Source organism: Halichoeres trimaculatus, unplaced genomic scaffold (assembly GCF_033239565.1).
Source record: "Halichoeres trimaculatus isolate MK-OKI-2021-1 unplaced genomic scaffold, fHalTri1.1 fHalTri1_scaffold_16, whole genome shotgun sequence".
Taxonomy (NCBI): domain Eukaryota; kingdom Metazoa; phylum Chordata; class Actinopteri; order Labriformes; family Labridae; genus Halichoeres; species Halichoeres trimaculatus.
Window position 1 is genome coordinate 4,099,432 of NW_027437194.1, and position 26,512 is coordinate 4,125,943.

Here is a 26,512-nt window from a genome sequence, read left to right on the forward strand (position 1 = left end):
AGCAACAAAGTCGGACAAGCAGAAGGAGGAGGGGGGAGGAAGGAGGCCAGACAAGTCGGCGGACGCTTGGTTGGGTGAGCCGGCTGTCAATCACCTGGGTGAAAGTGGGCGGGGCTTAACTGTAAGGGGATTATGGAGTCTGAGCTATCAGCAGTGATCCTACAACTGGAGTCCAAGGAATGCTGCGTGGAAAAACAGACACTGACTGGAATATGGGTGCAAGTATTTTCTGCTTCACTTCTCTTACAGAAAAAAATAACTCAAGTTGATAGAAGAAAATGTTCGCCCAACTTTTTTTTTTTAAAGAGACTGTCATAAATATAGATTCAGCTTGTCAAATTGAATTTTGAATTTGCTCAATTTTTTCACTCAGTGGCTGTTTTTTTTTTATTATTATTCAAAATTTTACTTTTTAAGTAAATGTTGTATTAAGAGGCTTCAATTAATCAATGTCATTTCACGTTTCAAATCACCAGAATCATCTGCTTTAGCCATCCTGATGCTTTTTTTTTTCCATATTAGGATAGTACATAGAAAAAAGATTAAAAATTACAAACAAAAAAAAAAAAACATAGCAAAGTAATGTGGTTACACAGCGCGGTTTTGGCACAAATTTATTGTACTTTTTCTAATGCCAGCCAATTATTTAGGAGTGAGAATATAAAAGAGTATGAAGGGCTTGTTATAGTCTGCTATGTAAAAATACAAAAAAATAAAAAATAAAAAAAGGAAAATAAATAAATAAATAAAAACTAAAGTTAAATGTATTATATAAATATATTTTTAAATTTTCATTTTAATTTTTTTGGTTGTTGTTTTTTGGTTTTGTTTGTTTTTTTATTTAATTACATTTTTTATCATTACATTTTAGGCTAAATTTATAGATTTATCATACTTTTTTGGTGTTTTTTTGTTTTAATTACTTTTTTTTACAATGACATTTTAGGCTAAACATTTTTGTATGATTGTTAATCAGTCATAACATTTTGGTTTTTATTCTCTCTTTTGAAAAAATAGTAAAATACATTTTGGTTCATTTTTACAAATTGTGGTCTAACCTTTCTGTTTTTAACACATTCTGTTGATGAATAGTGGCATTGAATAAAACAGCTATTTTCTGGTAATGGTACATTCCCCAAGCAAATCTAAATAAAGAATCAATAAATGAATACATAAAGTCCTTCATATGTTGACAAAGGCTGAGGTAAAACAAGCATTTCCAGGTTTTGTTCATTTATCAAGCTGCTTCTGAATCTTACTTCGTGAATGTTCACACCAGATAATTATTCGTCTCATCTGTAGGCGACCTGGTAATGGATGGGTACAGGACACATGAAGCCCATTAATGTTCCAGCACCTTTCGCCTCGACCAACAATAAAATGGATGAGAATTACAGCTCATTATCCAAAGCAGTGACCTCTTATCCTCCCACAAATGGAGGTGGAAAAACACATCTGTCACTGTTATTTACTTCAACACATCAACAGTCTAAACCAACCCTTCTGTTTCAGCTTCCTATACTTCTTCATGGTCTGTAAATGCACATGTGTATGGACACAGTTTTTTCTTCTGTGAATCAACCTCGACCTTTGACCCAGGCAGACTGTTCAAGAAGAATCTGGATGTTGAACGCTCAGTCGGTGCTCGGTCCATTCATCAGGCGAACAACACTGACATCAATTATTCTGTTGAACAGGGGGATTTCCAATTTGAATAAATGCAGCCACCCCCTTTCTGAGCCCATCCTGTCACAGCTTGGAAGAGTTACAGTTTGCCTCATTATGAGCAGTAGAGCTGTGAACACCAGCAGGGCCCAAAATATCACAGCTAAATATTCCTATCTCTGTGTTTTTAGTAAGTGCTCAACTTTTTCTGTTTTCATACCCCTTAACCAAGCGAGTAGCTATTTGACTGTCACTTTACAAGTGCAGCAGGAAGTATAACCTGGAAAAAAACACATATTTATGAGACTACATTAAAACTCCAGCAAATCAAATCTGTAGTGTTGAGACTTTCATTAATATCTTTGATGGACCAGATAAAATGTTTTCATTCTGGGCATTGATTAAACAACCTGTTGCTTTTAGTCAAAGTGTGTTGCTTCCCCCTGCTGTGCATTTCCACCCATTGCATTCTAACGTCCACTCTGGAGAAATGTCTTTAAGTCTGGGTACTCACATGTGCAGGTTTATTTTTTCAAGCACATTGCACTTAAACTGTATTGTGCAAGTTTGCATGTATCATATCACACCGTCTGTAAGAGACTGTAAATCCCACCTTTATGCCGATGATACAGTGTTGTATGCTACTGTTGTGCCGATTTTGCACATTCAGCCGTTCAAACTCTACAGCTAAATTTCTTTCATTTACAACATGCTGTTTGATCTAAGACTAGTTCTTAATCGAAGTAAAACCAAATACTTGTTCTTCTTTTTCAGAGCCACAGACATCGATGACAACAGTTTTCACATTACTACCCTTACAGGACACAGCATTGAAAGAGTATGTGAAAACTCATCTTCATATTTCATATTGACTCTCTGGCCAGCAAGTTAAGACAAAAAAAAGATAAGACATATGGGAAACAAAAACCTCTTTTGTTAATTGTTGGTGGAGACCAAAACAGAGTTTAAACATCACAGTGGCTAGATTTGCCTTCAAAAAACAAGAGGCAGGGTATTCCTACTCTGCTCATGTGTCAGCTTGGAGGGCTTCTGCTCCTTAATGTCGCATACATTCCCTGTTTGGTTAAGTATGTCTCAAATCCACAGTGTTGATGTAATCCAATTTCATTTCGAAATCATCTCCAAGAGTATAGAGAAAAAAAACGCTGTGACCAACTTTTGAAGCTTGGTGAAGAATGCACTGTATGTGCCTTTTTTCTTTTTTTTTTGTCTGTCCTTCAAAAAGTCTGTGTATGCCACTACATAGTGCTATCGAACACGGTCATGCTGTTCTTTTATTGTGTGTATTATTAGTGTTGTAATATGTTTTTGACTTTATTTTGTTGTTGTGCAAACTCAAAATTTTGAGGCAACAGTCTGCACTGGATTTTTGAGGCCAACTAATAAGTTTTTGTCGAGATAACTTTTTATTCACATTTAATATAACTTGAGGCAGCAGGATTTGATCATTTCTCCTCTGATTGGGGATCAATGACTCTTCTACTAAGCCAAACCCACCGTACTAATTATCAAATAACTTATACTACCTAACTAACTTTATGGTGAATTCATTTTCGTCTCATCTGTTTTGTTCATGAGAGAAGGGGAGATGGTGGCACATGTAAACAAAGACCCCTGAAAATTTGAGCTGGAGACCTTGTTCTTTGCTTAAGGCAGACAAAAATTTAGTTAGCCTCTAAAGACCCAGCATGCACGTATGTAGATATTACATTTCTACCTATCAGATCCGTGGTACTTCGTTTTTTAAAACCTTAAACTATTAGCCACATTTAGGGACACTGCCCATGACATCTTTTCACAACATTACACCCATTTAAGTGAAACAAAAATCACATTTAAGTACAATAACACTAATAGCTAACAACAAATAATCAAACTGTGTGTACAATGATCACATTTAGTTACTATCTTACTCAGATAGCATTAAAAAATGCACACCAGACAAAAGCTCAGTCTTGAGAGGCTAAAGCCTCAGACCTATAGCTTCAAGTTCTGCATAATTAACTTGTGAAATGAGACCAACTTTATACAACAAACTTAATATAAGTTGTCCAGATAACCACGCTGAAGTAGAACATTTTTGTTTGCATAATCAAATATTCATTTTCAGGCCAACAATGTTAAGTTTTCATTTTCACAGTGTAGGTTTCTTGTTTTATTTTGTACCACCTGTTTCCTGTATTCTGGTTGAGTTCAACCTCATTCTCTTGTGTTTCCCTCCTTTTTGGTTGTTTGCTGATTATTTCAACTGTCTTTTGTCACATATATGTTGGATAATCCTATGTATTTAGTCAGTCATAGTCTGTTAAATTTTCTTTTTTCATGAACATTGTGTTGAACTTGGAATTTTTATATCACAAATACATTTTTGTTCAATCTTATTGTTTTTGTTCATCAAACACTTTATTTTGTCTGCACCTGGGTCTTCTTCTATCTTTGTTTTCGTACATGTCTCATCAGTTACACGGCCACATGACTAAACCAATGACACAAGAACAACCTGTTCACTTCCACTTCTTTCCACTTGCTGACTCTTTTCGTTCATTCACCGCTATCAGAATAGTTTAATCCTCTATCACATGATAGCAAATGTTCTGGACAGGATGTTGATGTAGACAGAACAGTAGTAAAAGCAAAACTGTTCTGCTGTGTGCTATAGATTTCACACTGACTCACTACATGTGGAGCAGGCTCAGTCTGCACAAAGGGAGGAGGGGTGTTCATGGCCTTTTAATGAAAATATAAATAAACACATTCACAAAAACAGCTCAGATCTCCAGACGTCACACCCACAAACACAAAGAGTGTACACACAATGGGTTGTATATGTGACACACCCCCCTCCCCATCCACTCTACATTTTCTGTGTCATGGACGCTCCCTGTCACACACTCCCCAAAGCCGCTGATGGTTGTTTAATCGCAGCATGACGTCATTACCAGGCAGTTGTGGGTGTGGTCTTCACTGGCTTGCTAAACATACCAGAGCTTAAATGCTGAACTGCCAGTGCTCACTAACAGACTCCATTCATCCCAGTCTGGCCCTGTTTTTCTCCAGTATTCAAAGGTGAGGTCTCCTTTTTTCCAGTTTCTAAAAGCTTAAAACTTTTATTCTAGCTTCAATCTTTTTATTCTGCTCTTCTTGTGTCACTTTCTGCATTTTATTGCTCTATTTAGCTGTAACAACTCTTTAACATTTCTCCTTTTTGTCTGCCTTCTCTGTGTGCACTGATGCCATCGCTTCAGCCTCAAACACCAAAAGCGTCTGTGAGACTTAGCAGGAGGTACAGCTTGACTCAACACATCTGAAGGATTTTTCTGGAAATTAATCTTCAAGAGAATGTCTCTGCCGCTGTCATTGCTGATATGTCTGTCAGTCGTCCAGATGAGCATGGCAGATGTGCCAGTGGAGGAAGTCATCACAACAAGTAAGTTCTGATACGAATAAGAAGTGAAGATAAAGGGTCTTACAAACAGGAAGTAGGATAAAAAATATTTTTTATTATAAATGCATTGAATTTGAATTAATCATACACTAGCTGTGCTAAATAAATACCACACAGGATTTAAAAAAAAAAAAACACTCAAAGGAGAGGTATCTAAAGCTCTCCACATGGTTCATCCTTCTATAGTTCACCAACCCTGATCGGCCACATTCCATTACTTATATTCTTACATCATTCACTCAGACTTATGTAATAATTTAACTTGAGTAAATCCTAGTGGCTTGAGATAACAATATGCTGGGCCTTTGTATTATCATAATTATTATTATTATTATTGTTTTTATTTCTAAGAGGTATGTTCTAAACTAAAGGTGAAAAGTCAGAATCTTGACCAACAACCAAGAACGTATCAACTCTGCTGAATACACAGAAAGTTGTCTGAGAAAACAACATAGATTAAATTAAAAGAACATAGCATTCACTTTTACAAGCTTTAACCTCATCTATAGTTTTTCTCTCTTAAATGATTACAAACTTCTACAAGTAAAATGTAAAATAAAGTGGATGTTTAAACTGTCGGCTGGAGTGACTCGATGGAAAGAGAAGTTCTGCGTGTTCTCAGTCAGTAGACGATGACTCCTCTGCTGCTGCTGCCGTCTGGTTGGGTAGAGTGACTCAGAAAGTTTGGCTCAGCAGGCGCTCAAGTGAAAGTTTTCATTGGTCAGATGGTATTTAGTTTGGCAGAGGGGGAGTATGGTTAGGGAATGAAAACAGTCGGCCTGTGTCCCTCATCACCAGTTCTACAAATATTTGTGGTTTGTTTCAGTTATTCTTTTGACCGAGCATGTTAAACTTCTGGCCTGGACAAATGACATCTGTGACGAAATACTGTTTTCTTCTTTATTAGTTTCCCTGAATGAAGATGGTTTTCTCTTTTTGACTGATGCAGGGCTTAAAAGAAATTCAGAGAAAAACATAAACAAAACAAAAAAATATATAATTTTGATAATAATAATAATAATAATAATAATAATAATAATAATAATAATAATAATAATAATAATAATAAAAAAACCCAAAAACAACAAAACAAACAAAAATCATAATGAAAAAAACAAAAACAGAAAAAAAACAAGCAACCCCCCCACCCCCACATAAAATAAAAACAAAATAAATGATAAAAACAAAACACAAAAATCAAACTATCCCCAAAATAAATAATTAAAAAAGATAAACAAAAAACAACAAAAACACAACAAGCAACCCCTAAAAACAACAACAAACAATAAATAATGATAATAAACAAAAAATGACAACTGCCCAACCCTCCCCCCAATAAAAAAGGAAAGTTAATAAAATAATGATGATAAACAAAAATAACAAAAACAAGAAACCACCCCTAAGAACAACAACAAAACAATAAATAATAATCAACAAAAAATAAAAAAAACTCCCCACCCCTTCCTCAATAAATAAATAAATAAATAAATAAATAAATAAATAAATAAATACATACATAAATAAAATTAAGATAATAAACAAAAAACAAACTCTTGAAAAACAACAACAAAACAATAGATAATAATCAGCAAACAAACAAAAACAACTCCCCAACCCTCCCCCAATAAATAAATAAATAGTAATGAAAATACAAAATACAAAATAAATATAAATAAATAAATAAATAAATAAATATAAATAAATAAATAAATAAATATAAATAAATAAATAAATAAATAAATAAATAAATGAATGAACCCCCCCCAGCCTACACTGCAAAAAAAAAAAAAAATGTGATCTGAAAGTTGTTTTATTTCTGTTGTATCTGTTGCATTGCATTAATTACTGCATAGTGGTTTAAACCATAAAGGTCTTTTAATCCTCTTGGTACTGAAAGGCAGAATGTTTATAGTAAAAGCAAAGTTTGTTTGACACATGGTTGGAGGAAAATCTGTTCATAATGTATTGCTTTGTCTTTTAGTTTTACTTACACTGTGGTGGGGAAGGAATTGTAATCTCATCAGTAAGGCAATCAAAGAAGTCTCTTCATTCCATGATGATCCAGACAGTTTGGTAGTGATCTGAACTGTGACTGACTAAAGAATAAACTGTATTATTGTGACAGGCTGGCCCACCCATGCTAAATGAGCTGCAATTACTGGCTACTCTCTGTCTTTCAGTAAATCTGTGTTATAACCCCCGCCTGATGATTGAGGTTTTGTTTGGCAGAGTAAAAACAAATGTGAGCGTAAAACTGGCCGAGTCCATGATCCGGTGGTCTCATAGTTTCCAAATTCTTAAGTGATGTTCTGGACTAAAAGGAGCATAAAAAAACCAAAGGGAGCACACACGGTGATAACAAGTAGCAGCTGGCTGTGGGTGTTTGTGTAGGACTGTGCAATTAGTTTCAATGTTACTTACATGTGCAAAAAAACACCCCCTCTTTAACGGCCTCAGACCTAAATATTAGTGTATGAGCCACATAAATTCCATGGTCCTCTGAGGCAACATGATCACCTTTTTAAATCCATTATTGATGAATCTTTCACACAGAGAAAGTGCCTCTCCTGGGCGGCTGGTTTGAGAAGAACCCAGAAGCAGACGATGTTCAGCAGGCGGCCGAACACGCCGTGAGGGAGTTCAACGCCAACTCCAAGAGCAAGAGGATGTTTAAACTGGTGTCTGTCACCTCTGCCCACAGCCAGGTTCAGTTCAGTTTCTTACAACAAAGAAAACTGAGACGCCATCTTTTCACCACACAGCAGCACGACATTCATTTATTGTTTCTTTCTTCTCGTCTTTTCAGGTAACCAACATGATCAACTTTAAGATTGACGCAATCCTGGGAAAAACCAAGTGTCTCAAAGCTGACAACTATGAGCTGTTGTACAGCTGCAGCATGATGAAGAAGGTGAAGTGACACATTTAAGCTAAAGAGGCTGTGAGGAGTTAAAAAGTGATCTTGAAAAAGTCTCCCTTCTAGATATGTGCTTGATTAATCCACACTGTAAAAAGAGGAGGGAGATGGAGCACGAGCTAAAGGCTAAAAGGGCTAATCTGTTTGTGCTAATGTTGGCTGTGGTCTGTTCAAACTTGGGAGTCTATCAATAAAATGAAGAGTGAGGTAATGTTAGCCGGGCTGTCAGTAGCACTAAATATTGACGGCTACAAAACTACCATACGAACTGACAGTTAGCTTGTTGTCACGTTAGCCTACGGATATGTCATAGCGCTACTGACATATGGTACAAACTTACAACATTTGCCTCCAAACAACAGCGCTTTGTAATGTCTGAATTACATCAGATACGTCTGAAGTGTGACGCCATTGCACTGCATCTTGACTGTGTTCGTCAACTCACGCTGGCTGCGTCTTCAGTCCAACAGCTGGAGTCACAGACTGAGGAGTTCCCACATTCATATTGGGCTGTAAAACCTCAAACCTGTTAACTCCTGGTCTGGCCCCATTTATTATGTCCATTTGTCGTCGTAGTCAAGCTAAACACGAACTGGTTTTGACACAGTTTGTTTTATTTTGAAAGTCACTGGCAGTTTTAAGGTAGTTTCTGGTCACGACTTCCTGTCCTTCTCGATCTTCCCTACGTTGAATTTATGCGTCACAGCCAAGTGGCAACCTCCGGTCTAAGAGCATGAGACAATGTTGAAGTGCCAAAATTTGCTGTTTCTCGAGTGTCCACTTGAGGCTGGCTCTGGAAGTACCTGAAGTCAGATACACACCAAGCCAAAAAAGCTGTTTTCACAGCAGAAATTTGCCTATTTACAGCCTGGTTCAAAAACCGTCTCCTGCCTGAGTCGCTAATTTTACTACCGGCACCCACTGTACAGGGGGTGAAAGATTGCGAGCTCCCCCAATAAGAGGCACAGCTCAGGGTCACGTGACAGACAGGTGCCCTATAGCTGTAGGTGAAGCCCTTGCCACTACCAATATGGCCGCTACAGCTGATCTGCTTCGTTTTCCGTTTCAGAAACAGATGGGTGACATCGTGGAGACTACGTCCATGCTTTAAACAGTCTATGGTCAAAGCTCCACGTGAGCAAAAATAGGATGACTGCGTATTACCTGTGACATGATGGACCAGCCTTGCAAACGGACAGCAACGAAATGCATCCAGTGCAAGTTGACACATGTTGTATCTGGTTAAAAATTGACTTGAACAAAGAAAATTTGTTCCAAAGCAAACACACGCCTGGTTAAAAGTCACATCTTCGCGACAGTGTGTGTGAGACTCCGGGCCAGAAGGTGGCGCTGCAGTCCAATTAAAACAGATCCTCTTCACAGCATCTTTAAACTTTATTCCTCAGAAGTATGTTGGATTTGCAATGTTTTAAAATGTGATTCTGATATTTCTTCTTTCTGCTGCAGCACATACAGTGTTCCTTTGAGGTGGCTCTGAACCCCCACACCGAGCAACATGTGATCAACAAACAAAAATGCAAGAAGCACAAGGAGACTGTTTAACTGTTTTTTTTTCCTTTTCTTTTTTCATATGATGATTTACAAACTTAGACTCAAAGTTTGAATGATAGTTGTACTGTTTAAAGAAAACACGATGAACAGATTTCAACAATGACACTTTAGTGTCTCACAGAAGTAGTTTGTAAAAGGCACTGAGCACAGATTTTTATATTGATTGCTTTAATAATGATAGCTACCACTTTTACCTACTTTTATCTCACATAGTCATTACTTTTTTTAACTTGTTTGTGCTCTTACACGTTTTTGCAAAGAGACTTAAATGCTGGGTATCAAAGCATCATTGAACACAATTGAAAACAAAACATGATCCTGGATATTTTTTTAGGAAATAAGTAAAGAAACCACAAGTACTCTTATAACAGTATTTGTTTGTAATCAGTGATATGGTTATTCACACTGCCACTCAAATGTCTCTGTTTGAAGATATCTTTCCACTGCAGAGTTTTCCTCCATTTCCTTTCAAATGTCTGAAAAAAAATAATAAAAGGGACATGTGGTGAGTCAGCGCTGAAAAACAAGCCTGAGATCATCTTGGTAAAACTTTGTATCCCTCCAAAACAAGGAAAAAAACAAAAATAGAATGAGACTCACTGCAGCTGTAGAATTTGTTGACTCTGAGGACATCAGTGTCGGACATCTCGTCCCTTTGTCCGATCGGTACAGAGGAGTCTGGTATGGGGACGATGGTGTCTTCTCCATAAGTTGATGCAAAGTTAGTCCTACAGAAAAAAAAAAGTAAAAGCAGTAAAACAGATCCACTGATGAAACTGAGTTGTTGAAATGCTGGAACATTAAAAACTAAATTTTTCAATTACAGCTGGCTTCAGAGTGTTTAATGTTTCCCCCCAGTCTCTGTGCATGTATGGCAGTTTCAAAACCTGTTTCCACCAAGCAGTCTGGTTTAGATCAGTACAGTTTGGTACAGGCTGGTTCATTTAAGCCTGATCCTGGTTGCATTTCCACAGCCAAGGGACCCCTCATGGTAGGCGGCGTGTAAGCCGGACGCCAATAGCTGCATCAGTTATATAATAACTCTCAACGCCATAGCAGCGCGACACAGAGTACCCCGCTAATTAATCCAACAAAGAAGAAAAACGTAACACAGTAAACAAAGAATTTTGTCTCCGGTTTGCAGTACCATAGCTCCTTTTTGGGACCAAAGAAGGGGTCCCAAAATTTGGGACTGTTTGTCTTGGTTATCTACGGATTTGTCCCGGAAGTAGCCAGGGGAAACCATTGACTGTAAACAGAGTGGACAGCGTGGCCCCGCCATTTACCATTGTATGGTGCTGAAGCAAAAATACCCCCAATGGAGGCGCCGCTGTTGGCAGCCAGAGTCTGTGCAGTAGAGGCTATTAAGGAACTCAGATACCCCTTTTCCACCAAGCTGGTTCCATGACTAGTGGTGCTAGTGCTGGTGCTTGAGCCAGTTCGCCGTTGGTTCAATTGCGAACCAGTTAAGAACCGTTTGCTTTTCCACAAACAGGTGCCGGCTTATTGACTTTTCTTCTTCTGTTGTTTCACTTACCCCAAACCAGAGTCCTGCACGGGTCCAATTTTCAAGATCCGCCCGACCCGGCGATGTACAAACACGCACTCGAACCGCAAACCGCATCAGCCTGATCAGTACCACAACCCGATCCGACCCGTTGAAACAGGACCCGCAGCCCGACCCTTAACCTTATTTAAAGTAATCATTTTGGGTCATATTGTCTGAAAATTGAACGGTATATCACCACAGTTCAGATGCCAGTGAGTAAACAACGCACCTGAATGAAGCAACTCTTCCAATACAAGCCTGACTTCAGCTCCATCATCAACCCTCTGTGATCTTCTCACATACAACTGTAAAATTACTTGTCTTTTACTTTTAACGCTTTTAAACTTTTAATCTCTTAAAAGGACCTTTTCATGTGTAATAGTAGACTTACTTTCTGTCCAGACTGAAGCAACGCTCAGCAGGTACGAGCCGTGATAATGTCACAGCCATGGATGTATTATAAGAACTGGATAGCGTGGCTCAGCCCTCCACCATGTTACGGATTTACGGATGAGCTCCATGTTTTTTTACAGTCTATATGGTCACAGCCTTACAACAAGCTTACAACTTACGTTTTTATTTTGTTGTATTTATTATCATTTTATATTAATTTTGATGTGTCAAACTAAAAGAATTCTTGAATTTCCCTCCGGGGATTAATAAAGTATGACTTATCTTATCTTATCTTAAAAGGGAAAAAAAAAGTTTTGAAAACCCACCCGCAAATCAGCTGTTTTTGCGGGTACCCAGTGCAGGACTCTGCCCCAAACTCATCTTTTTAAAAAGACATGTTTTTACTCTGCTTTGGTTGGTCAATAATCCCGCCCCCACCCCTGACGCAAGCCCGTAGCCCCCGACGTAACGTGGTTCTTTCTGCTGGCCCAGCAAAGAGTTGGTGTTTGCCAAGCACCAGTTTTGAGAGCCAGCAACCGGTGCTTAGTCTGTGAAAAACCAAAGAACTGGTGCTAAGTCTGGCTCTAGCTCCGAGCTAGTCCTGGAACTAGCTTGGTGGAAAAGCGGTAGGGGAGAATCTGGGTGGAGCCAGGTGACAAAAATAATAATTATTCTTTTTCTGTTGACATATTTTACAATCCTGGAAAAAATTACACAAGAACGTCAGCTGTCAATCCTAGCTAAACATCGCTAAAGCCTTGTTTTTAAAATCTGCTTACTAATGAAAACAAAACTTTTCAGAAAATAGAATGCCTTGAATTCAAGGCAGCCAAATAATATCTTCAAATCACCACAACAATCAGACGTGAGAAACATTTCTATGAGTTGTACTAATTTTTTGAAGTTTGACCACAGCCCATCTGGAATGACTGGGGAGAGGGATTTTTTGACCTATACTGCAGCCAGCCACCAGGGGGAGCAGTTTTTGAAGTTGTATTTACTTCTTGATTTGCCAACCAATAAGGAAAAATGAAATATTAAAAATGTAAGAAGTAAGAAAAAAAGACTTTACCTTCCATAGTGCATGATAGAGGAGTAGTCATAGGGCGTGTACAAGTTATTGGTGTCCTTTTTGTGGAAGTTGTGGGCATGGGCTGTAAACAAAGTGTACAATAAGAGGATTAGATTGTTCCTCCACTTGTTTATCAAAATAAATGCTGCCTTGGTGTTTACATGACGCAGAATTGAAACAAATAGAAACTGCAGCACCAGCTCACCTGCTGGGATGTTTTCCCATTTGATCCTGATATACTTGTCTCTGTCGCTCCTCGTGTGCTCATGGTGGAAGCCAAGTGCATGGAGGAGCTCGTGCTGAATGATCCCGTGCTCCACGCAGCCGTACACGGACAGAGAAAGCACCTGCTTCCCTCCATCTCGACCAATGGTGGACCAGCACCTTCAGAAGACCGGAAACAGAGTTCACAGGGGTTCACATAAATCATTTCACCAACCTTAAGATTTAGTCTTAACTTACCCCATTTTACTCTCAATACTGAGGTAGTCAGACTGGCTTTGGCGAGGAACGAAGCGAACGCAGGTTTTCTTGTGGAAAGTTTCCATCGCTTTCTTTATAGAAGCTTTTTCACTATCATCTAAATGAGAAAAAAACACAAAAACATCCTTGTAACCATTCAGCACTTAACAGTTGGTTTATACTGATGCTAATGGTTGTACATGAATCCTCTGGGCCTTACAGAAGTAATCACTGAGGCTGTAAGGCACTTCAACTAGTCCACTGTAGGATTTTTTCCATTTGCAGTCATTGTTCCAGCATTTCATGGCGTTCCTCTTCTTGGACAGAGCAACATCACCTTCCATAAGATTTTGGCTTATTCCTGGAATAAGACAACATGTTGATAAAATGTTAAATAAAGCTCCAAGTCATGCCTGGTATACTCTAGGCCGAGATTGTGATGTTGGAATTTTAGCCTACCTTCATTTGCATCTAAAATTTTAGAAGTGATGTCCCACTGGATGGACTCCTGGGTCTTCACATCTACATTTTATGGATTTAGTCATTAAGCATGAACATCTACAGCACAATGTTTTCAATATTTGTGAAAGGGAAATTCTGTTACCTTCCTTATCTGGCCGTTCCTAAGGAGACACAAAAAGACAAGGTTTGTTTCTGAAGAAAAATGAGCTCATAGTCCATCAAGTGTGCCCCTCAATTCAACCACAGATCAGTGTCCTGCTTGAGTCCAGTCAACTGGTGACACAAACTCTGACAGAAATCTGGGCATCATGACTGATGACCAGCTGATTTTAAAGGTTCATGTGGCCACGAATGCTTGATCTTGAGGATATGCCTTCATGATCCAGAATGCAGATCTGGTCCTCTACGCTCTGCTTGTGAAAGACGCCTGGTGCTCCCAGCCAGTGCAGCTCCAAATCTCTAGCCAGACTCTTCTCCTCTGTTGTGCCCAAATGGTGGAATGAATTACCTAACTTTATACGATCCACAGAGTCCCTATCTACATAAAGAGATGTCTGAAGACTCATTTGTTCAGGGAACACTGAGACCCTTAATCTGAGCCTCCTCCTCTTTGTCCTCAGGGGTAGAATGAGTCAGAAGGTCTCAGACCCAGCTGCCGTCATAAAAGCAATAGAAACAAGAAGTATCGTTGATGATGGATGTCTTACCAGAGAAGTGTTCTGGGTTGAAAGGCCCACCAGTAGGCCCAACACCGCAGAGAAAAGACTCCAGTTCATTGTCAGACTCTGTTTCTTGGAGAATAAAGACCAACAGTAACAACCCTCTTGCTTATATACAACAAAAAGAGGAAGGGACTGTAAACAGACGTGTTGTTAGAGCATTACTCCAACCCCAACAACAAACATTTTAATGCAAAGTTAATCTCCAACAGGGAACTCCCTCATCCTCTCAGGTAGCAGTCAGGCAGGGGTTTATATAGAGTCCTTACACAAAGAGGGTATGTTTCTGTTTGTGTGCTATACACATGTTAATGTCCCCATCAGAAACAAATGATAAAGACTGAGATCTGTCTATTTAGTCTTTTCCTTTAAAGTCAAATGACAAACATCTAATCCACTGTGAATCCTTAAAGAAAATAACAGTTTACAGTCATCTTTACCCTAAAGCTTTGGGTGTGGACCAGAGGTTTTAGATGTCTTCAAACTGGGGGAGCTTTTAACATCAAAACCACCTTGTTAACGCTTTATATAGAGGGCAGTAAAAATGTTCCATTGTTAAAAAAACAACAAGATTTGATGAATTGGACTGCACAGATTAAGATTTTTCCAAATAGTTTTTGATTTCATTGGTTTATCATTGAGTATTAACTAAATATGAGGTTTTCGAAGCAGGATTTTTGGCCTATGATAATGAGTTTAGATTTTTTGCAGTTGAGTTTAAGGAAATTGCTGTTCATTCAGGTCTTTATGTCAATGAGGTAGTTTGTGATGGTGGACAGAATGGTGGGAGTGATGGTTCTTGTGCAAATATAGATTTGGGTATCACCTTCATAGCAGTGGAATTGTAGCACATTGCAGTGTATGATTTAAACAGAGGGGAAGCTTGTAGAGGATAAACAGGAAGGGACCAAGCACTGAGCCTTGGGGGACACCATACCTGACTGGGGTGGTTTGGGATTTGCAGTTGATGATGGATGTAAGGTGGACACCACTGCATGATTGCAGGCGAATGAGGAGAATGGAGTGTTTTATGGTGTCAAGAGCAGCACTGAGGTCCAGGAGCAGTAAAAAAAAACTTCATTCAAGCTTCAATCCCCTGGCAGGTGCTGGAAATATGCCTTGTTGCAAATCCTGACTTGCTTGTGATAAGTAAAGAATGGATTGAAATGAGAAAAAATATATTTTTTTAAGTTTTTATAAGTGGAAGAATACTTTTAATTCAAGAAGCTCAATCTTTCTTTTTCCACTGTAGATATCTTTTTTACTGATAAACAACCCAGTCTTAAATTGGAAATTGAATCTAAAGCATCTCACTTTTGAAGGGGACCCAACATAGAAACATGAAACAATACAAAACAATCAAACAAAAATAATAATAATAAAAAAAATAGATAGATTAAAAATGTAATAATAATAATAATAATAAAACAAAATAAAAAAAATAAATAAATAAAACAAAATAAAAAAGAACCGCTCTCCCACTAACCCAACCCCTCATTTTTGTCTGTCAGTTTCTGAAAATATGATGCTTTCCTGGACTTTTTGTTGTGATTGTTAAATCTATTCAGTCTGGTGAGACATTTAACACATGAAATTAGACAAAATAAATAAAGAGTATCTTATTTTACAAACAAACTCGCTTAGTTTTGACTGTTTTCAGTGTAACGCTGTGCCACACTCTTTCCATTCCTTAAGGACCCAAAGCTTCAAGTGCTTTGGCAGAAATCATAAAGGAAACTCTTTTCTTCCATACAGCAGCCACCCACCATTTATCCTCTTGTGGTCATTCTTCATGTCGAGGGAAAATAAAACTCACTGCTCGGTAATCGTTCTGTGGAGGGCTGACAAATGTTTTTTAAAGCTTCACCACCGAGCAGCCCAGGCCGCTCTGCTCACTCCATTATTTAACTATTAGGATGACAGGGTTTTCCCTTTGCAAGCAGTTTGCAGAAAAGAAAAATTACACCATCTTTATGTCATTATAACAAACAATGAAACAAACGCAGAAGATTGCATAATTTACATTTATTAATGAAGACATTTAGTTGATTTACAAATATTTACAGCAACTTACACATTTACTTATCTTCTATTTTACAGTTCAAAAAAATTGAGACTCTCTTCCAGGTCGCTTCACTATATCTTTACCCACATCCTTTACTTTTCTTTTCCTAAAGTTCAAACATTTTCTATTTTTAAAAAAATCCTACTTTCCCCCAGTTTTCAAACCCTCAGACGCTCGTCTCAATGTGAGGTGACGTTTTACAGTTCAGCATATGAAGGAGCAGTCTGTGCTGGTGGTGGTACCTGGAAAACACAAACACACACACTCAGTATAAAGACACATGGAGAGATGGATACTCAGGAAATCGGGAAATCGTTATTTGGGGTTTTGGTGCCATCTTCTGTTTTACAAGTGTTACTACAAGAACTTTAAATATTTGTGTTTTCACATGAATAAAGTTTGTTTGCGTGAGAATGACATCAAGTAAAAGAAGGAGTGAACAGTGAACCGTCAAACCAAACGGTTGATTGCTTATGGTAAGAAGATGAAGACTTAAAGCCTCATCGCGGTCTCAAACCAACGCCACATTGTTTTTCAGTAAGTGTGCTGCAGTGTTTTCTTGTTTTACATTAGCAATCTCAGAATACTGAGCTAAAAAAATATTATCTGACACTGACTTGCTGACGACTCGTTGTATCTCTCTGTTCTCCTCCTCTCTGAGTTTCAGTAGGACGTGTTCCAAGATTGGAAGCTCCAAGTTTAGATACTGGGCCACCTAGGAAGCAAGGAGAGGAAACAGGATCAGTTATTAATAATACATAACAAAAAGTTATTAAGGGCATATCACATGATGAAGAAAAGCCACTTTTTCCTGATAAACTTCTTCAGGTGCGGGTAAAATTTCTCTATGTATCATTTATCAAAAGTAAAGTCAAAAAACTTAGACAAGCTACACGTGACACAAAAAAAAGAAGAAAAACTTTTAAACCCCAGTTTCCACACTGTAATGTTAACCTCACATAAAATGCGCTGAGCAATGGAACAGCATTTACAAGCCCAGTATTAAAGAGCGATATATAAAAACAGAGCCCATGAGGCTGTTTTTTCCCCACAGACAGGCTTTAAAAACACTCCCTCTGATTTAGTCTGGACTGATACACTGTCAGGACATAGAGTCCAAACACTCACATCGTCGCTGACTTCTTCCTCATCGATGTCCATCAAAAATATCCTCATGATGTCATCAGAGGGCCCGTGCATAATACGCTCCCACAGAGGCTGGTCCTTGTTACTGAGCTTCCTCTTTTCTGGGAATGAACATAATAAGTTGGTGAAACTCTCTCCTACTTCACCAGATCTGATTATTTTATTGATAGTGGGACTCTGGCCTCTGACCTCCGCTCTGGTGAACACAGTACAAAGCAAACTCCTGGGGATCATTCTCGATCTGTCAGGACACAGAACGTGACAAATAAGGGTCGGTAAAAATATACTTAAAAAAAAAAAAAAAAAAAAAAGGGAGCGAGCCTGCGAGCTAGTTTTGGCAGGCAACTCGAACTGCTCCCCTATGCTCATATCACATGTCTTTCTCGTCATGACCATCTTCCAATCACATGCTCTGCCTCTCAATCTGGCGGTCTATTCAAACTGAACGTCCCATCTCTCTCTCTGCCTGTCAATGCCTCTGATGTACTGCAGTCGTGTTGTCGTGTATTCTGTCATCCCCCCACCACCCCAGCAACCACCTGCAGGCTCCAGGGGGAGTGTGATTTATATGTCTTGCTCATCACTCCTCAATGCTGCTATTAAAATAATTATGTTCTAGGAGTGATGAGGCTGGAGCCTGGGCCCCAAACTTAAATGTATTGCTGCAATAAACAATTCAAACGTGAGTTGACTGACTGAAAGTTAGACGTTTGTTTAAATGTGTAGTTTGCAATTTCTGTCAGTGTTAGAGTACTTTATATGACTTTTTCAACATTTTTAACTAAATAAAGAATCAGTCCCATTGAACTCTCATGATTATGTATAGCCAGATAAAACCCATTGAGATCTAGATTTCTTTTACATGGATGACCCAGCCGAGAGGTCAGCAGCACAAAAAATAATAAATGAGTACATTACGGTCATTACAGGAACAATAAATTAGGAGTAAATTACAACTAAAGTGTTGGCAGTGAATCAAAACACAAGGTCATAAACACAGGTGCTGGTCCATAGTTTGCCATTTGTTGTTTAGGGTGGAATGGAAATGAAGGACCAAAACTGCCAAAATTAAAAATACATAAAAGTGAAAATGTAGACAAAAAAATAATTAACTTAAAGAATCAATTAAAAAATGATAAATAAAAAATGATTAATAAAATGGAAAAAAGTTAATTAATAAAACATAATAAATCAATAAATAAAATTGAAAAAAAAGCAAAATTAAAAATAAATAGAAAAATAAGTGTTGAAATAAATACAAAATTAATCTATAAATAGAATTAAATATCAGTAAATAAATGAACAATACAAGATGTTTCTGCCAAAAGCCACAGTTGGGAGGGCTTTTACCCCAGATCTTGCAGTCTCCATTCTGAATTGTCATTGGATGAACACTCTTAACCCTGACCTGCTCTCAGCGCAGTGCCATCAGTCTGTGAACAAACTTAAATAATACTGACAAGTTCTCCACAAAGCAGCCATTATCATCAGCGTATGAATGTGATAATAATTAAAAGCTTTTTGAGTGGTCTGACAAACAGACAAAGGGGTAAACAAGATCCAGCTATAACTAACTCTAATTTTTTATTTTAAAAAATGGCACCTACAATGAATAAAAAAAAAACTCATCAGACCTTACCCAAGTGTTATTAGCTAAATGAGCTTTCAGAATTTAAACTAGAATCTTGATCAAAAAGAGAAAAAAACAGTGTCTGTGGATATTTAAAAAATAATAATGTGATGCAGATTCAGACACTGATGGGTGACTGATTAATCAACATCTTTTGAATACAGTCTTTAATAACAGAAATGTAGTGACTGCATGTTTAGAACCCTGAACAGGAAGCTTGGTGACTCACCTTGAACTTGTTAAGAAGCTGAACAATCACCTGGTCCGTGGTCATCCTGCTGCTGATACGGACTTTAGTTGGAGTGCCAAACGACGGTGTGAAGACTGATGTCTGTAGAGGACAATGAGAGACTGGTGGGCTGGAAACCAGGATAAATGTGATGAAAACAGGGAGATGGACTGAAGGTTAACTCACCTTGTAGTTGTAGAAGTGTCCGTTGATAGAAAAGCGGTGTTGTTTCTCTTTCTCTCTCTGTGCCGCTGACTTGCCCCGCCCTCTCCTCCTCTTGACCAATGAGGCGTCGCTCATGCAGCGAAACAGGTTGGACTCAGCTTCCAGCTCGGTGCTTTTCCGCCTCATGGGGCGCAGAGTGCTGGTTTCATAAAGAGGTGGGCCTGTTGGAGAGAGAAACAACATTTGGTGCGACCAATACAAATACATCACTTTTTCTTTTCCAGAAATAGTAAAATTACATTCATTGTAAAGTTACAACAAGAATTCAAGATTTCAAGATGTGAATTCAACGAAAAACAACCTGGAAGAGGATTTGTGATCACTACATCTTGCGGCGTCTCTGTCGTCTCGTCTATCTGGTGGAGGTCAACGTACTCACCCCATCGTGTCATACCCCTACAAACCAGAGGGAAATCATGTCATACACCTAAACCTGCTCTCAAACACCTGTGTTTACTGCTCAGGTACAATATGGTTTGACAACAAGCAAACGTTGTAGTAGTCGGCTATATGTAGTGCTATCGGCAGCCTGGTGCTCTGACGTATCTGTAAGCTAACATAACAACAAGCAAACACTGTCAGTTTGTATGTAGCTTAGTGGCTGCCTACATCCTAGTTTTCATAGTTTTGTTTCCCAACTGTCTAAAATGTCACAATAGCTTGATAAATTAACATATCATCAATCAGGATGTCTGCAGAGTCAACACAGCAGTAAACTTAAGCCTACGAAGAGTTGGTGTTGGATGAATGGTTTCCCAAATGGTAGGGTATCTCCCTGCTGCAGCCGCAGCTGTTTATAGCTGGTTTGTCAACAGTTATTATGTCTACATTGTGATTGCCGGAGCTCAGACGTGGGTTTAGTGGGAATTAGTGGGAATTAGTGAGTTTGAAAATTGCTTGTATAATTGAAAAGTTTAAATTCACGACAACCTGGAATCAACGAGGAGTCACATTTTCAGGTGTTTTTTATTGAGTTAAGAAAGTGAAGCTCTTAAAACTTTAATTTGGAGTTAAGTGAATGTCTTTTCTTTAACCATGTAGTTACTTTTCTGGTTTTAAATGATTTTCCCATAAGAAAAATAGAGTTTGGTAGATGAAAACTATCAGAAGAGCTTTTTTCTAACATGTTTGTTCATGAATGGTATCAAGCAAAAGCCACGACTAACCTTTTGTTACTGAGCGGGCTGACCGGACTGACAGGGTCAGGTGAGATTAGAGGAGCGAAGGGAAGCATTTGTTTTTCATCTTGTATTTTGAGCCTAATGAGCCTCCGTACTCCCCAAGATACATTCAGAAAACCTTCCACCACCACTTCCCCGTCAACTTCCTGTTACAGAAACAGAACGAAAACACTTTAGCGAGGTGTAGTGAACATTCTTCTTCACACAAAACAAAAAGAAAAGCATTTTTCAACGTTTACTTTTTACTGTCAGATTATCTGCTGCAAAGTTAACAACAACCACGTATGCATGGATTATCAAGGCTCATATATTCTAAAGGTAGAATCTGCAGGATTTTCCCTAAAAATTTAATGTCAACTTTTACAGGAATAATTCCTCTGAATCATCTCCTACGGCTTGTATTTATGAGTGTCAGTGTCTGTGTCTGCTTCGACCCCTCCTTTGCCTGTGTGTTGATGATTTGATTGAATCTGGACTAACTGGGTGGAGAGTTACCATGGTTACATCAGCCACTCATAGCACATCCAGTGCCCAAGTGAGTGGAGGAAGCTAATCAGAGCAGCTACTATAGTGGATGTAGCACAGAGGAAGAAAAACAACCAAAGTGAAACAAAACTCCAAACAGATACAGCTTTTTCCTAAACGTGGTGAAGCTTGTATCGACTTTCAGTCACTTTTAGGAACTTCGAGAGCAGGAAGTTAGCTTTCTGCTAACCAGGTTTGTGTTAAATACCTGTGATTAGCTTGTGCTAGTTAGGTACACGGCTCTCGAGTCTCTTCAATGTAGAAACGTGATGCTACAAGTGGTTGCTGGGCTACAGAGTGTGTTCAGTAGTCACAATTGTAGGCTGTAGGTGTGTGCTGCCGCTGGCACTGAGCCAAGGAGGAGGAGCCCAGTTTGAAATGTTGTGTTTAGTAACATGAAACAGAAGTTCCTGCAGACCCTACCTTTACAATAATTTCATCATACCTGAGAGTAACTGAGGTGCAGCTGGGTCTGGTCCTTTAAGAAACAGTTGTATGTGTTTAGGAGGGAGAGAAACTCAGATCTGTAATCAACACAGAAAATACGTAGACAGTGAAGAAGAATCACATACATTATACACTACAAAACACTGAAATCTTACAAACTGTTTCTGTCTTATTTTAAGTAAAAATTGTTTTACTGTTTGAGGTATTAGCAACTTTCACCTGACTAGTCCAGAAAACATCATTTCCAGTCATTTAAAGACAACAATGAGGCCTAAATTTCTTTTAATAAGTTAAAAACAATCTGCTAATGGGAGAATATTTTTTTTCCTTGTATTAAGACATTATTTACTTAACAGCAAATTTTCTAGCAATTTTTCTGCATTTACATTTTATTTTAGGGGAGGTTACTACAGCTTAAGGAAAGTTAAATTCAAGACTTTTTAAGACATTTTATTGCCATTTGAGATTAAATTCAAGACCAACTTCACAATTACCACAAATGGAAAAAACACCACAGCAATAACATAGAGATAGGGACAGTTATTGGAGTCCCAGCTGCAACATCAATGTTTGTTGGTTCCGCTAAAAAAATGTTTGAATTTATTTTGAGATTTAGATCTATTACCAAACATACTAATATTTGTTGAATTTTTTTTAAAAAAATTTAAAAGACATTTTGAGGTCATGTAAGGCCTTGTTTCAAGATTCATAACTTCCATTTCTTTGAAGACTTTTCAAGGATCTGCTGGAACCCTTTTAAGTCTAAAAAGACATTTTTTTTTCTTTTGTACTTAAATAAAGGTTTGTTGGTTCCGCTTAAAATGTTTGAATTCATTTTGAGATTTAGGACTATTAACAAAAAATACTAGCATGTGTTGACATTTTTTAATGACTTTTAAAAATTCATTTAAGACATTTTGAGGCCATATAAGGCCTTTGTTTTTAGATGCACGAGTTCAATGCCTTTTAAGACTTTTTGAGGATCCTCGGAAACCCTTTTAAGTCTAAAAAAAACATATTTTTTTTACTAAAATAAAGGTTTGTTGGTTCCGCTAAAAAAATGTTAGAATTAATTTTGAGATTTAGGACTACTTACAAAAAATACTAGCATGTGTTGACATTTTTTAATGACTTTTAAAAATTCATTTAAGACATTTTGAGGCCATATAAGGCCTTTGTTTTTAGAGCCTTTTAAGACTTTTAAGACTTTTTGAGGATCCTCTGAAACCCTTTTAAGTCTAAAAAGACATTTATTTTTTACTAAAATAAAGGTTTGTTGGTTCTGCTAAAAAATGTTAGAATTTATTTTGAGATTTAGGACTACTTACAAAAAATACTAACATGCGTTGACATTTAAAAAAAAAATAATTTCAGACATTTTGAGGCCATGTAAGGCCTTGTTTCAGATTCATGAGTTCAAGGCCTCCTACGACTTTTAAAGGATCCGCGAGAACCCTTTTAAGTCTAAAAAGACTTTTTTTTTTTTACTTTTTAAAAAAATAAAGGTTTGTTGGTTCTGCTTAAAAAAATGTTAGATTTTTTTTTAGATTTTGGACTTTTTACAAACATACTAATATGTGTTGATATTTTTTAAAGACTTTTAAGTCTAAGTAAAAATTAATTTAAGACATTTTTTTGGCTATCTAAGGCCTTTGTTTTTAGACTCATGAATCCAATGCCTTTCAAGACTATTAAAGAATTCGCAGGAACCCTGTTAAGTCTAAAAAGACATTTTTTTAAACTAAAATAACGGTTTGTTGGTTCTGCAAAAAAAAAAGGTTGAATTTATTATGAGATTTAGGACTATTTACGAACATACTAACATGTGTTAACATTTTTTTAAAGACTTTTAAAAATTCATTTAAGACATTTTGGGGCCATCTGAGGCCTTTCTTTTTTTTTTTTTTTTTTTAGATTCACAAGTTCATTGCCTTTAAAGACTTTTTAAAGGATCTGCAGGAACCCTTTAAGTCTAAAAAGACACTTTTTTTTTTTTTTCTGAAAATAAGGCAAAATCAGCCAATAAGATTTTAGTTTTTTGCAGTGTAGTGGAATGATCTACACTGATACTTCCTTTTTTTCTATTCATGATGTACTCATTAGTACTCTCAGCCAAAACTCTGCAGACTCTGCTACACGTGGAGTGACTCACCTGGACAGCGTCCTCCCATCTCCCGCCTTGATTTCTGGGAGGAGATGTTGTTTATTCATCTCTGATGTGATCAACAGCTGCAGAGACAAACAAACAAACAAAGTCATGAGGAGTCACACAGCGGAAAGGGTTGAAACATGACGTGGGAGCAGGACACAGGAGCCACTGACTTGTTGAATGCTGTGCCGGGCTTCCTGCTCTCAGTCAGAGACCTGGGCAGCGTTTTGTCAACACAAGGTGACAAACTGTAGAAAAATGAACCCTGCACTCGCACAATGAACCGACCTTCTCAAAGCAACAACATAAAGAACGTCTTACCTTCTCTAAATGGCAAATCAGAGCTCTCCTCTGGTTCTTTGTCTCTGTCTTTCTTCTCTCAGAGCTGAAAATATCCCTCTCCTCTGCTTCTCTCTGCCTCTCTTTGAAGTGTTATATTTATCTCCTCCGTCCCTCTCGAGCTGTGCCTACACTCTTTCACTTTCTTTTTTTGTGCTTGTCTCTAAGAGATTTAATAACAGTGCTCCACCCAGTAACCAGTGATGACAGTGTAGAGCGAGCAGCTTGTTTACTCTGCGGTAAGAGACGCTGAAGCCTTTAAGCCCGTGAACAGATTGTTGGAGTATCTGTGAGGCAGTTCTTTTATAGGAAATGAATGTTTTATCTCTTTGTTCCTCTCTTTTTCTTTTTTATCTAATTTACTCTTTCTGAAAGTCTTTCCTTTCCTTTTCCCTCACACGGTGCACGTGTCTCTGTCTCAGCCTGTTCTGCTTGTAGGAAACATCTTTGGTATTCAGCAGTTGTCATCTGCCCCACCACTACACAGTGTGTCAGCTCTCAGGTCCAACACAAAACACATTTAAAGCTACAGTACCAGCAAACAACAAGGCACACATTTCAAAACTACCATGCAGTATCATGTTTTCCAATATCTTATACAATAATTCTATTACTCTATCAAATACCATATAAGTTTTTTATTTTACTCTCTGGTTTTTCTTTACTGATCATCTGGCTGTGTTTGATACTTGATTCTGATGGTCAAAACTTTATTAAAGTTGGACATTTCTCATTGATGAATGTGCTGACAGAAGTTCACACTGGGTTTTCTATTCCTAGATCCTGTCCTGCAATCCAGGCACACCTAACAAAAAGGGCTGCAGAGGCCCAGGTTAAGGTGCCAGTCACTACAAAGTAACTTAGGCTATGACGGCTGGTAAATATCAGCTGTTCACTTATGACTCATTTGTTCCCAAAGGTGCATTTCTTTAGGAAAAAACTTCACCACCTTCTGGATGGTCGATAACTTCTAGTAAGGCATGTGTTTTTCTTTGTTCAAGACAACTTTTTACTGGATACAACGCCACAAGGTAAGGTATTTATCTTTTGTTTGAAACATGACAACAAGCAAATGTAAGTTTGTATCGTATGCCAGTAGCAGGCTAGATGTAGTGCTATCGGTCACCCGGTGCTTTGAGACGTTGTTGTAATGTGTAACGTTAGTGAATCCTGGTCATGTCCTGCCAGTCATATACCAATCAGAGCTAACGTAACCTCACTCTTCATTTTATTAATTAGGGATGGGTTCCGAATTAGATACTTTTATCGGTACCTACCAAATTCTGTCAAAAGTATCAGGTACCAATTCACCTAAAATCAAAAGGTACCATGTTAAGGTACCTAAACGCATCCTTGTGACTGTGAGGGAGTGAAAGAGGAGGAGATTTTCCATGCTGGACATTAACACAGTATTGCAAGTTTATATAATGAGAAATAAATATGTAAAATTTAAAAGAATATATATTTTATCACTAAACACATTGATATTTTTTACCACATAAACACTAAAAAGTATCAAAAATTGGTACCATTGAGTATCAATACCGACTGCCAGGTACCATGCATCTGTACCGTATCATTTCAAATGTTAAAGGTACCCATACTTTTAATTGATAGACTCTCAAGTTTGAACAGACCACTGCAGAATAACTGCTGACTGTGGGTTGGAAACAACATTAGCACAAACATTTTAGCCCTTTTAGCCTTTAGCTCGTGCTCTATCTCTCTCCTGTTTACCTGTCTTCTGCTCTTCTGTCCTCCAGTGTCCACCATCACTACAAAATTTATCACAGAAATCCGCAGAGAAAAACACAGATCTCTCATCTCAGTACTAAACTTCATCAGCTGGCGTGGTGTTGTCATAGAGACTTAGACGTGCCATAAATCAATTAGGTCCTGCTTGACCCGATCTGGGAGCTAAGTAGTATTTAGAAATAACTTATATTTGCGCCGATAATCTTCTTTTAAAGTGTAGATTACTGCCTCTTTGGTACCCCTGTTGTAGCTTTACAGTTTTGTTTCTCACACTGGTTTAAAAAACACTTAAGCCTCTCTTTAAGGCCCCCTGCAGAAGAAACCCCCTTCACTCTGATTGGCCAGCTCTGGAGACCTATTTGAGAATGAGGCAGATCTTGGTGTCATCTTGTGGCCTATCCCTGAAACTTGACATGAACCCATTGGGGGACCCTTATGAGATGAGACCTCATTTATACATGCGCTGATCAGTTAATAGATGGATTTAGAGATTTCTTTAACATATGAACATGAAGCTGTTTTAAGATCTGCCCACACCCCCTCT

At 38.0% G+C, this 26,512-nt stretch overlaps 3 protein-coding genes across 3 annotated transcripts; 1 reads left to right on the forward strand and 2 right to left on the reverse strand.

Moving 5' to 3' along the window:
- The first annotated feature begins 4,911 nt into the window (after positions 1-4,911).
- On the forward strand, positions 4,912-10,420 carry LOC141805555 (cystatin). Its single transcript, XM_074690663.1, has 4 exons — positions 4,912-5,113; positions 7,685-7,836; positions 7,938-8,042; positions 9,516-10,420. Exons 1-4 carry the CDS (start codon positions 5,026-5,028, stop codon positions 9,609-9,611), a joined length of 441 nt encoding a protein of 146 aa, XP_074546764.1. The 5' UTR covers positions 4,912-5,025; the 3' UTR covers positions 9,612-10,420.
- LOC141805759 (hatching enzyme 1.2-like) lies at positions 10,156-14,334 on the reverse strand. The gene is made up of 8 exons (XM_074690948.1): positions 14,266-14,334; positions 13,701-13,719; positions 13,556-13,618; positions 13,317-13,457; positions 13,097-13,214; positions 12,840-13,018; positions 12,635-12,716; positions 10,156-10,348 (listed from the first exon to the last, which is right to left on the reverse strand). The coding sequence occupies exons 1-8, from the start codon at positions 14,332-14,334 to the stop codon at positions 10,156-10,158; spliced, it is 864 nt and encodes a 287-aa protein (XP_074547049.1).
- Positions 14,335-16,355: 2,021 nt separating this feature from the next.
- On the reverse strand, positions 16,356-24,658 carry rassf6 (Ras association domain family member 6). The gene is made up of 11 exons (XM_074690568.1): positions 24,196-24,658; positions 23,878-23,954; positions 21,724-21,802; positions 20,739-20,899; positions 19,874-19,968; positions 19,534-19,733; positions 19,348-19,449; positions 17,678-17,729; positions 17,471-17,589; positions 16,960-17,057; positions 16,356-16,584 (listed from the first exon to the last, which is right to left on the reverse strand). The coding sequence occupies exons 2-11, from the start codon at positions 23,934-23,936 to the stop codon at positions 16,509-16,511; spliced, it is 1,041 nt and encodes a 346-aa protein (XP_074546669.1). The 5' UTR covers positions 23,937-23,954; positions 24,196-24,658; the 3' UTR covers positions 16,356-16,508.
- Positions 24,659-26,512: the final 1,854 nt, after the last annotated feature.